The 13,250-nt window shown below is 43.2% G+C and overlaps 1 protein-coding gene across 1 annotated transcript in view; it reads left to right on the top strand.

Moving 5' to 3' along the window:
• The window catches only part of SMC6 (structural maintenance of chromosomes 6), a 69,686-nt gene that overhangs the window by 20,690 nt on the left and 35,746 nt on the right, over positions 1–13,250 (top strand). Inside the window, exons 11-17 of the mRNA XM_029076171.1 lie at positions 4,725–4,871; positions 5,626–5,714; positions 5,857–6,021; positions 7,321–7,499; positions 9,032–9,233; positions 10,737–10,851; positions 11,304–11,464. Coding sequence (XP_028932004.1) covers positions 4,725–4,871; positions 5,626–5,714; positions 5,857–6,021; positions 7,321–7,499; positions 9,032–9,233; positions 10,737–10,851; positions 11,304–11,464 — 1,058 coding nt within the window. The remainder of the gene's footprint in view (positions 1–4,724; positions 4,872–5,625; positions 5,715–5,856; positions 6,022–7,320; positions 7,500–9,031; positions 9,234–10,736; positions 10,852–11,303; positions 11,465–13,250) is intronic.

The following is a 13,250-nucleotide window of genomic DNA, read 5'->3' as shown; positions in this document are numbered from 1 at the left end:
GGGGCAAGTAGCTTAACTTCTCTCGGCCTCAATTACCTCATCTGTAAAATGGGGATTAAGACTGAGCCCCACGTGGGGCAGCCTCATTACCTTATATCTACCTCAGCAGTTAGAACAGTGCTTGGCACGTAGCAAGTGCTTAACAGGCACCATTATTATCAGTGCTTAGAACAGTGCTTGGCACATAGTAAACGCTTAACAAATACCATCATTATTACAGTAGAGTTGGCAGACATGTTCCTTGCCCACAAGAAGCTTACAGTCTAGAGCAGTAAAATTTTGAATGCAGTTTTCTTTCTATAGACATACATATGCGTATTCCATATAAACACAAGGTAAGGAACTCCATCGAATTTCTTCCTGTGTAGTCCTTCCCAGTGCTTAGGACAGCGCTCTGCCCACATTCATCAGTCAGCAAAACAGAGTTTGTAGACACATTCCCTGCCCAAAATGAGTTCACAGTCTAGAAGGGAAGACAATGTAACTAATTTATAGTATACACTTTGCTGTGGGGTTGAGGGAGGGGTGAATATCAGATGAGCAAAGGTCACGGATCCAAGTGCACTAAGCACTTACTACTATTACTGTTCTTCATTCCTTCAGTCATATTTATTGAGCATTTACTGTGTGCAGAGCAGTGTACTAAGCTCTTGGAAGAGTATAGTATAGCAGCAAACAGACATATTCCTGCCCACAGTGAGCTCGCAGTCTAGAGGGGGAGACAGACATTAGTATAAATAAATAGAGGTAAATAAATAAATAAATTACAGATATATACATATGTGCTGTGGGGATGGGAGAGAGGATGAATGAAGGCGCAAGTAAGAGCAGCCCAGAAGGAGTGGGAGAAGATAAATTTCCAAATAATTAAGTTAGAGAAAATACCAGTTTATATCTGCTGCATTTTCAATACAGTTAGTTCTTGCCTTTCATGTTGTTCTACCAGAATGTCATTAAAGGCAGACAGCCCATGTGAGAAGCAGCATGGCCTGGTGGAAAGAACATGAGCTAGGGAGACAGAGGACCCGGGTTTTAGTCTGCTGCCATTTGTCTGCCGTCTTAATGGGACAAGTCACTTAAACTTCCCTGGACCTCAGTTTCTTCATTTGTAAAATGAGAAGTCAGTGCCTCTTCTCCATCCTACGCAGGCTGTGGCCCCTTGTGGGTCAAGGACTGTGTCTGACTTGATTATCTTGCATCTACCTACTGAGAAACAGCGTGGCTTAGTGGAAAGAGCCCGGGCTTGGGAGTCAGAGGTCGTGGGTTCTAATCCTGGCTCCGCCACTTGTTAGCTGTGTGACTTTGGACAAGTCACTTTGCTTCTCCGTGCCTCAGTTACCTCGTGTAAAATGGGGAGTAAGACTGTGAACCCCAAGTGGGACAATCTGCTTGCGTTGTATCTACTCCAGAGCTTCGAACAGTGGTTGACAAGTAGTAAGCACTTAAAACATGATTATTATTATTTTTACTCCAGCACTTAGTCCAGTGCTTGACACAAAGTAAGCTCTTAACCAGTAGTGCAGTTATGATTATTATTAAGATTATTATTGTTGTTATTATCATCTTGAAACAATTTAGACCACTATTGCAAACCAGCTGTAGATAGTGCTGCAAAAGCAAGCACAAGGTGCCATAAGCAATTCCTGACTAGGTACCAAAGGAAGTCTGAGTTGTCTCTGGAACTGGATTTGTGAAAGATGATGTTCTGGTCTTGGCATAGCCAGGGAATGCTGTTGTTGAGCATATGTTGAGCAACATATACTGTAGCCTATGTTCTTTACATCCCAGTTGCTGGTACCTCTGTTTCTTTGCTGCTGTTTTTTTCCACCTCCTTCTTCCTAACCAACACCCTTGCTCTCCCTCTTCTATGTTCTGTCAACCATTCTAGGGTCAGTGGGGAAGAGGCGTGGTGGTGGCTAAGAGGAAGCAGCAGGATCAATGTAGAGAATCCTCCATTTAAGAATATCTCATTCAATACATCCTCCATTGTACTTTTGAATGAGTTCACACAATTGCCCAACTCTCTCTTTAACCACTTGGTTGTCCTCACTGCACCCCCCAGTTTTTGCCATTTCCCTTTACCATTTCGTTCCAGACTCCTCAAATGAAAAATGATCTGGGCAGCAGGCTGGTGAGGGGAGAAAATGCAAGGGAGGTCAGCAAGCAGACTAATCGTTCATATCCCACGGAACACCGCTCTCCCCATCTTCAAAAAACCAGCTAAATTCAGGAAGCCTTCCCTGACTAACCTCTCATGTTCCCCCCCGTTCTCCCTTCATCATCATCAATGGAATTTATTGAGCGCTTTCTGTGTGCGGAGCACTGTACTAAGTGCTTTGGAGAGTACAATACGACAGATTTGACAGATGTTCCCTGCCCACAGAGACCTCCCTTCTTTGATGCCTATAGACTTTCATTCATACCCCCTAGCACTTTGGTATTCATCTCTCCCCTGTGCACCACCCTTGGCCTCCAAGCAAATGTGAACATGTCTTTATACTCTGTTTTTTCCCCTGTCATTTTCCCCCACAAGATTGTAAGTTCCTTTGGGCAGGGACTGTATTTGCTCTCCCCCAGTACTTAGGACAGTGTCGTGCACACAATAAGCAATCGGTATCCACCACTGATAGATTGATAATGTACTTTAAGGATGAATATAGTCATACAGGTTTTCAATGAACCAAAGTAAAATTAGCTTTTAACATACTTAGATGCAAGAACCTGGAAAAGACTCAAAGTAAAGAGGGGATTTTTCCTGTACCTTTAAGGTAACAGATCCTAGAAAACAAACATAATTACATTTCTGACTACAGGAGGTTATTGACAGTTGCTTCAATTTCAGCATTCACCTGATGTGTTATGTCAGTCTGACCCAAATCTACATCTCCTTCCCTGTTCTCTCTCCCTCCCTCTAGGCTCACAATTCGTCTTGCCTCAGGACATCTCTACGTGGTTGTCCTCCCACCACCTCTAGCTCAACATGTCCAAAACAGAGCTCCTTCTCTTCCCTCCCAAACCTTGTCCTCTCCGGAACTTTCCCGTCACTGTGGATGGCACAACTATCCTTCCTGTCTCACACGCCCGTAACTTTGGTGTCATCCTTGACTCAGCTCTCTCATTCGACCACACATCCAATCTGTCACCAAATCCTGCCGTTCTCACCTGCACAACATCTCCAAGATCCTCCCTTTCTTCTCCATCCAAACCGCTACTACGTTAGTACAGTCACTCATCGTATATCAACTGGATTCCTGCATCAGCATCCTTTCTGACCTCCCAACCTCCTGCCCCTCCCCATTTCAGTCCATACTTCACTCTGCTGCCCAGACTATCTTTCTACATAAATGTTCAGGGCATATCACCCCCCCCTTCCTCAAAAATTTCTAATGGTTGCCTTATCCGCCTCCATATCAAACTAAAACTCCTCACTCTTGGCTTTAAAGCTCTCCGTCACCTTGCTCCCTCCTACCTCACCTCCCTTTTCTTCTACCTCATCTGTAAAATGAGGATTAACTGTGAGCCTCATGTGGGACAACCTGATTACCCTGTATCTACCCCAGCACTTAGAACAGTGCTCTGCACATAGTAAGCGCTTAACAAATACCAACATTATTATTCTCTCCTTCTACAGCCAGCCCTCTTGTGCTCACCTCCTCACTGTGCCTTGATCTCACCTGTCTCACTGTCGACCCCTGGCCCACGTCCTACCTCTGGCCTAGAATGCCCTCCTTCCTCAAATCTGCTAAACAGTCACTCTTCCCCCCTTCAAAGCCCTACTGAAGGCTCACCTCCTCCAAGTGGCCTTCCGAGACAAAGCCCTGCTCTTTCTCAGCTCCTCCTCCTTTCCCCATCACCATGACTCTCTCCCTTTGCACTCCCCCCCGCAGCCCCATAGCACTTAGGTCAAATATGTATATTTCTATAATTCTATTTATTTATATTGATGCCTGTTTACTTGCAGTGATGTCTGTCTCCCCCCCACATCTGGACTGTGAGCCCGTTGTGGGCAGGGATTGTCTCTATTTCTGTATTGCACTTTCTAAGCACTTAGTACAGTACTCTGCACACAGTAAGTGCTCAGTAAATACAAACAAACGAATGAATAATTAGATCTAAAAGAAAGAGCACTGAATGGGGAGTCAGGTAGCTCAGGTTCTAATCCCTATTGTTCCACTTGCCCACGAGGTGAGCTTAGGCAAGTCACTTTACCTTTCTGGGCCTCAATTTCCTCATCTGTGCATAGACGCACATAGACCTGCTTTCTCCATCTTGTAGACTGTGAATCCCATGTGGGACAGGGAGTATCTGATTGTCCTCTATCTAGCACAGTGCTTGGCACAGATGAAAAATGAATAATAAATATCCAAAAGACCATGATTGTTCTAAATTTCTTTTGTTCTAAGCAAATATCCTTGTAAATGGGTTTATTGTCCGACTTCAAGGTATGAAATCTCTAGATCAGTGTCGCTAAGAGGTTCTAGTTTAGTGTTATTACTCCTGAATTTATTGTAATGCAAGTTCTAAGTTTGCTTCAAGTCTGCTAAATCTGTCTGATCCAGAATTAACTGAATCAACTGTATTAAGCAAATCAAAACGAAGTGTTCAACTCTTCAAATGAATATGTTTCTACTGACATTTTTGTATAAATTTACCTTTTAATAAGAAAAAAACCCAAAATATCTTTTTAAGAGAGAGATTTATTTTGTGGGGCTTTCTTTTTTAAGGCCAGAGTAAACGAAGCGGAAGAAAAGTATAAGAAAATACAAGACGATTTGGAAAAAATAACAGAAGGAGCAGTTGCTCTAGAACCCGAATATACTAAGTTAAAAGCAGATGTCAGGGCAAAGAACCAAGCTTACAATACTGCTGAGGTAAGAAAGTGTTTTTCATTTATTTGAAAATAAATGAGATGAAATACTCCTCGAAGGCAGGAGCCAAGTCTTTCACTTCTTTTGAATGTCCCCAAGCACATAATTCCCCTCCCTTTTATATACGGTAGCCAGTATGGCTTAGTGGAAAGGGCACGGCCCTGGAGTCAGACGACCTGAGTGGAAATCCTAGCTCCACCACTTGAATCTTGGGCATGTTACTGAACTTCTCTGAACCTCATTTACCTCCTCTCTAAAATGGGGATGAACACTGTGAGCCCCATGTGGGACAGGGACTGTATCCACTTTGATTACTTTGTATCTCCCCGAGCACTTAGAACAGTGCTTGACAAGTATTAAGTGCTTAACAGTTTATTATGACTATTATTATTATTTCTTAATGATTGCTACTGATAATGATGGTGTGCAGATTTCCTAATGTATTGCTTTTAAAATTGGGTCCAGCATGTAAATGGCTTGCAGCTTGTGAAAAAAAGTAAAAATTTACCAATCTGTCATGGATGAGTTTTTGTGAGCCTGAACCATTGGAAAGACCCCAAAATTGGGAGTCTGGAGACTAATCCTAGTTCCACCACTTGTCACCACTGTGACCTTGGGCAAGTCATTTAAATTTTCTGAGCCCCATGTATCCTCTGCCTACCCCAGCATTTGACACATAATGAGTGCTTAATAAACACCGTAATGATTATTTTTATGTTTAATTTACCCTTTTGCATTTCTTGAATTTTTGGGTCAGCTTTTCTACAAATGCTCCTTAAACGAATATAGTACATTAGAAAAAGACGGTGAGCAACTCATGAAAAGGATTGAGGAACTCAAAAACAGGTAGAGTATACTAGGTCCTTTATTATTTCAGTAACTATATTGTGATAATGTAGGTTCACTCTTGCTGCATTTATTTAGCATTTTGAAATAGTGAATTTTCACGTGTTCACCATCCTAAATGGAAATTTTTGTGTACTCCTAGTGCGGATCAGATTTCGGAGCCTGAAAAGTTGGAAAGGCAGAGAAAAATTTTTCAGTTGAAAGAAAAGTCAAAAATTCTGTGCAATGAAGAACAATCAGTTGGTCAGGATATTAATCAATTTAAGCAAGCTATAATTAAGTATAAAGAAGAACAAAGTAAATTAAAGTAAGTATAAACCTCTTTTGGAAAGTTTGTAGTGCAGAACCCTCTTGTCACATAGCTTTGATTTGAATTTAATGTGAGCTACAGATCCACTTCTCCTTTACATCAGATGTTGCATGTTGATATTTATTAAAAATGAAAGAGCAGTTTTTCTTTGTACTTTTCAAATCTGAAGATCAAGAAGTATTTAGAAGTTTTTTTATCTTTCTCCTCAATGGAGAGGTAGCAGGGCCGAGTGGATAAAGCACAAGCCTGGGAGTTAGAAGACCTGGGTCTTATCTTGACTTCTGCTGTGTGATCTTGGGCAAGTCATCTCTGGGTCCTCATTTGCAAATGTGGATTAATACTGTGAGCCCCATGTGGGGAGGAACTTTGTCCAACTTGATTATCATGAGAGGCAGTGTGGCTCAGTGGCAAGAGCCCGGGCTTGGGAGTCAGAGGTCATGGATTCGAATCCTGGCTCTGCCAATTGTCAGCTGTGTGACTGTGGGCAAGTCATTTCACTTCTCTGTGCCTCAGTTACCTCATCTGTAAAATGGGGATTAAGATTGTGAGCCTCACGTGGGACATCCTGATTACCCTGTATCTACCCCAGCGCTTAGAACAGTGCTCTGCACATAGTAAGCACTTAACAAATACATTATTATGTATATATCCCAGAGGCAGTGCCTAGCAAACAGTAAGGATTTTCAAATACCATAAAAAAGCCTAAAAACAACAGAAAAACTCACTGTTGAACTATCCCCTTCTAATGGGCTGAGCTTTTGAATTCAATGACATAAAAATATCCCTTTGTAATTTTTTTTGAGTAGAAATGCATATATTCTTATGACAAACGTACATTTTCTGAGGTACAGAAGTTTTAGTTTTCGAATTGTAACAAAAACAATGAAGATGAAGCTGCATTTTCACTATTCCTGCAATGTTTGTAGGTCACTTGAAATTATTCAGCAGCCTTCTAGTTCAGCACACTTATGAAGGTGATCTAGATCTTTGCAAAGTTTGCCCTCCCTCCCCCCATTTATATATTAGCAATTTCAGGTCATATATCAGCTTGGCTCTGATCATTGAAATTTCAAAGCTTAATATCGATGGGAGCAAAAAGTCCTTGGGGGAAAGGGTTTTCATGTGTGGCAATTTCTAAATTAGAAAAGTAAGGATGGTTAGGAGATTGTCAAGCCGCTTTTGATAGTCATTTTCTGATAGACTTCATGCCTTGTCTTGAATCCATACTAATTACCTAAGAGAAAAATAGCCAGCCTATCGGCTGTAATTTTCCCCTTTTGTATCTTCTTTTTACAGGAGAGAAGAGCTTGCTGTGAAGCAAAAGATGGGTCTCCAGCAGAGGCAGATAAAGGAATTGAAAGATAGTAAAAATGATCAACTGAAAAGATTCGGTGCCCATATTCCATCCCTTCTTAAGGCAATAGAAGATGCATATAAACAAGGACAGTTTACTCAGAAACCAATTGGCCCTTTAGGTATGTGATCTCAGACATACCGATGTAGGTGGGCGTAGCATAATGCCTCTAATATTGATTTTTGACTTTAAAAATCTTGCAGTTGAATATATACAAATTAGGATGCCCTGTAGAGTTTCAGATTCTTATAAGCCCATTGCTATTTGCAGTTCATAACTGTATTTTGCACTATGGCATCGGTGTAGGAAAGGAGAGGGCAAAATTATACAGTGAGAAGTTTTTGTTACACTGCCTAGGGTGATGCTAAATTTAGAAATGATACACACTCTCTCTACTTGTTAGAAATTAATCGTGATACAGAGCTTCTGTTCTAAAGATTTACCTTGTCCAAGTATTATCATCAACATTATCAGTACGTACTTGACCCCGTACCCTTTAAGCACTAGATCTTCACCCCACCTTCAGCAGTACCGATATGTACATATCTGTAATGTATTTTATTGTCTCTAGACTATGAGCTCCTTCAGTCAATCAGTCATATTTATTGAGGACTTACTATGTATAGGACACTCTACTAAGCACTTGGGAGAGTACAGCGCAACAGAATTAGCAGACATGTGCCCTTGTGGGCAAGGAATGTGTCTACCAACTCTGTGGTACTGTACTCTCCCAAGCCCTTAGAGCAATGCTCTGCACACAGTAAGTGCCCAGTAAATGCGATCGATTGATGAATTGTTTGTGGGCAGAGATTGTGTATTAGCCTAACATTTTTAAAAGCATTCCTTTAGAGGTCTTCAAGTTCATCAGTGAAAACGTGTGTCCTGTGGAGCCACATATTAGAGAAGCAGCATGGCTCAGTGGAAAGAGCACGGGCTTGGGAGTCGGGTCATGGGTTCTAATCCTGGCTCTGCCGCTTGTCAGCTGTGTGACTTTGGGCAGGTCACAACTTCTCTGCGCCTCAGTTACCTCATCTGTCAAATGGGGATGAAGACCGTGAGCCCCATGAGGGACAACTTGATCACCTTGTATCCCCCCCAGTGCTTAGGACAGTGCTGTGCACATAGTAAGTGCTTAACAAATACCGACATTATTATATTCGTATTAGGAAGTTAATTTGGGTCTGGTAATTTCCCTAATGGGGACCAAATGAAAGAGTCCTCTGCTTGCTCTCTCATTCTCATTCAACACATCTCACTGAGAAGGCTGTCAGTGAGAAGGCTGTCGCTTGCTCAGTGCTTAGGGAGAATACAATACAGTTATTAGCACCCACGAGGGTAATGGGGGTCCTCTTCTTTGTTTTTGTTTGGAGACCTTCATTCCAGATAAGTAGGACGGGCTTTACCATTGTTTTTCCTGTGTCGATAGAGTTTTGCAAAACTCTGCCGAGTGAATAAACTGAATCAATCAATGGTATTTTTTGAGCGCTTGCCATGGGAAGGGCACTCTACTAAGCGCTTAGGAGAGTACAGTATAGCAGAGTGGGTAGACACATTCCTACCTACAGTGAGCTTACGGTCAGGTTGTGGGGCCCGGCGGGAATATAAGAGAAACACCTTGATTGGCCCTTATGAGTGTTCGTGGTCTCTCAACAGGGGCTTGTATTCACCTTCGGGATCCTGAACTCGCTCTGGCCATTGAATCTTGCCTAAAAGGTCTGCTTCTAGCCTTTTGTTGTCACAACCACAGGGATGAGCAAACGCTGCAGGCCCTGATGAGAAAGTTTTGTCCCCCCGGATCCCGGCCGCAGATAATAGTGTCTGAATTTCGCAGTGAGATGTATGATGTAAGACCCAGGTAAGATGTAGAAGTAAAACCCCCGCCAGTGGCAGATCTGATCTTTCTCTTCGTGTTAACTTGACAAACCTCTGGAATCATTTGGAAGGCTCGAGGGGCCAAGCCCTCAGAGTCAGGAGCTCATAAGATGTGTCTGCTTATTGTTATATTGCGCTCTCCTGAGCCCTTAGTACAGTGCTTTGCACATAGGAAGCGCTCAAAAAATATGAACGAACGAATGTTTAAACCGAGCCTAATCGTGAACTTCCGTAATGCTTTGTTCCTTGGGACCGGCGGGGGCCTAGATTATGTCTACGGTGGGAGTCAGTCAGTCCCTCAGTCGTATTTATTGAGCACTTACCGTGTGCAGAGCTCTGTACTAAGCACTTGGGAGAGTCCAATACACCAATAAGCAGACACATTCCCTGCTCACAGCGAGCGTACGGTCTAGAGGGGCAGGACACGGGAGCACTTCCGTTGTCCGAGGCAACTGTCTTGGTTCCCGCTCCTGTAGAGATGGGCTCACCACTGTTGAGGGGCAAGCAGGTGAGCAGCCAGAAGGGAGAAGGAAATCTCCCCCCTGCCTCCCGCCCCCCCAATCCCACCCAAGACTATGCTGCAGTAAGTCGTGGTTCTGGTGGCAGGCGAGAGGGAGATAGGGCAGATATAAACTGGACCCACGTTCTCCCTCATTCCCTAACCCTTCCAGCTATTCTTTGCTTGGGAATGATCTCTCGGCCAGGCAGCGGAATACTTTGACTAGACTATAAAATCGTTGTGGATGGGGAATATGTCTGTTTATAGTTGTATTGTACTCTTGCCAGCGTTTAATACAAGGCTGTGCATCCAGTAACCACTCAATAAATACAACTGACTGACTTAGGGGCAGTGACAAAGTGCCTTTTTAATGCATTTCTGAAGAGCGGTAATCAGTCTCCCTCCCAAATCTTGGACATTGGGCAGCAGAGGATTTGTTTACTGTATGCTATGCTTGCAGCTGGGGAGGCTATTTATAAGGTTTGAGCATATTGCTATGTTTTCCATTCAACCGATTCCATCTAACGAAGATCCGGGACTTTCCTGCTGCTGTATTTTTACTTGATGAGAAGCAGCGTGGCTTAGTAGAAAGAGCAAGGGCTTAGGAGTCAGAAGTCATGGATTCTAATCCTGGCTCCGCCACTCCTCAGCTGTGTGACTTTGGGAAAGTCACTTAACTTCTCTGTGCCTCAGTTATCTCATCTGTACAATGGGGATTAAGACTTTGAGACCCACATGGGACAACCTGATGACTTGGTGTCTACCCCAATGCTTAGAACAGTGCTTAGCACATAGTAAGTGCTTAATAAATGCCATCATTATTATTAATGCTATGCCTTTCATGTCTTAGTAAACATTTACAAGATAATAGTAAAATAGTAAACTGGTTTTTTCTAGAGCTGTTTATCATCCAAATCATCCAAGATGTTTTAGTAAAGATTTTCAAGATAATAATAAAATAGTAAATAAACTCTTTTTTTTTCCTAGAGCTGTTTATCATCCAAATCATCCAACAGTTCTCACAGCTTTAGATATGGATAATGCAGTTGTTGCCAATAGTCTGATCGATATGAGGGGCATAGAGACAATCCTTCTAATCAAAGTAAGTTCTAACTCTTGCTGAACCTTTTCTCTCAGGTGCTCAAGTCACTCCCTAGGAAGTCAGCGCATCACCTAACGGTTCTGAAGAATCTCCTCCCAGAGGGCCTGACTTGCTACCAGAAAGTTAAATTAGATGCTGGGAAATTAGACTCACTACACTTACCTTTGGTTTCTAAAGCATTCAACTCTAAGACATTTACGTGTATTCTCTGTGGGTGGAAAGGGCTCAGGCCAAAGTGCCAGAAGCAAGCCCTTGTCCTTTTGCTTCTGGTTCACTCTTGGGTTGTTAGAGCTATGGGGAATCTTGAGAAATGGACTCCGGCAGTATGAGGTCCATATGATGCTATCGGCTGATGCCTTTACCCACCTACAGTACTGAAAGATTGTCTCAAGAACAGTCAGAAAGTTTTGACACACTGAGAAACACTCTCTTTTTCTGTCTTCTAATTTCAGAATAACTCTGAAGCTCGTACTATAATGCAGACTCAGAAACCACCAAAAAACTGTAGGGAAGCTTTTACTGCCCTGGGGGACCAGGTTTTTGAGAAACGTTACTATTCAGGGGAATTTTCGAGGCCCAGGTTCTTGAGCAGAGATGTGGAGACTGAAATAAGGTTGGTATTAAGCCTTGTTTAATTGCCCCTTCCCTTATTCCCTCCCTAACAGCGATCTTTAACGGCTCACTTTCCAATAGGTCAAGCAATCAGTGGTGTTTATGGATCACTTGCTGTGTGTGGAGTACAATACTAAGCGCTTAGTACAATACAACGGAGTTGATAGACACGATCCCTGCCCATGAAGAGCTTAGAGTCTATAGGGGGACATGGACATTAAAATAGATTGGGGGAAACTGAGTATAAGAATATTTACCAAATTGCAGGGATGGGGTGAGTATCACAGTGTTAAGTGTATCAAGGTACATAGCCAAGTATATAGATATGCAGAGAAGAGGGTGGATGGGGAAATGAAGACTTCCAGGAAAGGCCTCTTTGAGGAAATGTGATTTTAGGAGGGTTTTGAAGGTGGGTAGGGGGTTGGACTGTCGGATTTGAAAAGGCAGGGAGTTGAAAGCCAGTGGAAGTGTGGGCGCGAGGAGTCGGCAGCAAGAAAAGTCGCATGGCCTGGTGGATAGACCCCGGGCCTGGGAGTCAGAGGCCCTGGGTTCTAACCCCGGCTCCACCGTTTGTCTGCTGCGTGACCTTGGGCTGTGATTAACTTGTGTCTACCCCAGTGCTTGGCATGTAGAAAGCACTTAACAGATGCCATTTAAAATAAAGGCGAGATCATGGTACAGCAGTAAGTCTGGTATTAGAGCAGCCAAATGGTAAGACTGGGTTATAGTTGGTGATCAGAGAGGTAAAGTAGGAGGGGGAGAGCTGGTTGAGTTCCCTAAAGCTGATGGTATTTTCTGTTTAATGCAAAATAATAATAATGGGCAATAATAATAATCATAATATTTGTTAAACACTAACTAGATCAAGCCCTGTTCTAAACGCTGAGGTAGGTACAAATTAATCAGATCGGATACAATCCCTGTCCCACTTGGGTGGGGCTCACAGTTCTAGTAGGAGAAGAAACGGGTATCCAATACCCACTTTACTGTTGAGGAAGTTGAGGCACAGAGAAGTTGTCAGTTGTCTACGGTCACACAGGCAAGTAGCAGACCTAGGATTAGAACCCAGGACTTTGGACTCTCAGGCCCTTCCACTAGGCCATGCCGCTTCACAAATGCTGCTCCATTTCAACCATTGAAGGTTCCTGAGGAGACTCCTGGTAGCAGAGTTTAGTTCGAACTAAAGAAGGGAGAGACAGGAGGGAGGAAGGTGAGTGATGCGGTAGACAAGTCAGTAAGTAAGTGCTTGGATCAGCTTGGGAACAATTTGGATGGTGAGGGAAGAGCAGATTCTAGTGATGTTGTGAAGGTGGAACCAACGGAATTTGGGGACAGATTGTGCGGGTTCAGTGAGAGAGATGAGTCAAGGATAATGCCCTGGTTACGGGCTTGTGAGACAGTGATTCTCACTGCCCTTTCCAAATCCAGCAGCCTGGATTCCTTTAAATCTTTTTCAACCTTTCTGCTGCCTTCGACACTGAACCACTCCCTTCTTGAAACATTGTGTAATTTCAGCTTCAATGATTTTGTCCTCTCCTAGTTCTCTTCTCTCTCTGACCACTCCTTTCCAATCTCTTTTGCAGGCTCCTCCTCTGCTTCCCACCCTCTACCCATGATAGTCCCTCAAGGCTGTCTTTTGGGTCCATTTCTATTTCCATCTACACCCACCACTTGGGTGTACTCATTTGCCCCCATGGCCTCAATTAACATACCTAAGCAGATGATTCCCATATCTACCTCTCCGGCCATGACTTCTCCTTCTCTGCAGTCTCTCATTTCCTCCTGCC

Source organism: Ornithorhynchus anatinus, chromosome 1, assembly GCF_004115215.2.
Source record: "Ornithorhynchus anatinus isolate Pmale09 chromosome 1, mOrnAna1.pri.v4, whole genome shotgun sequence".
NCBI lineage: Eukaryota > Metazoa > Chordata > Mammalia > Monotremata > Ornithorhynchidae > Ornithorhynchus > Ornithorhynchus anatinus.
This window is presented reverse-complemented; position numbering and strand designations above follow the sequence as displayed.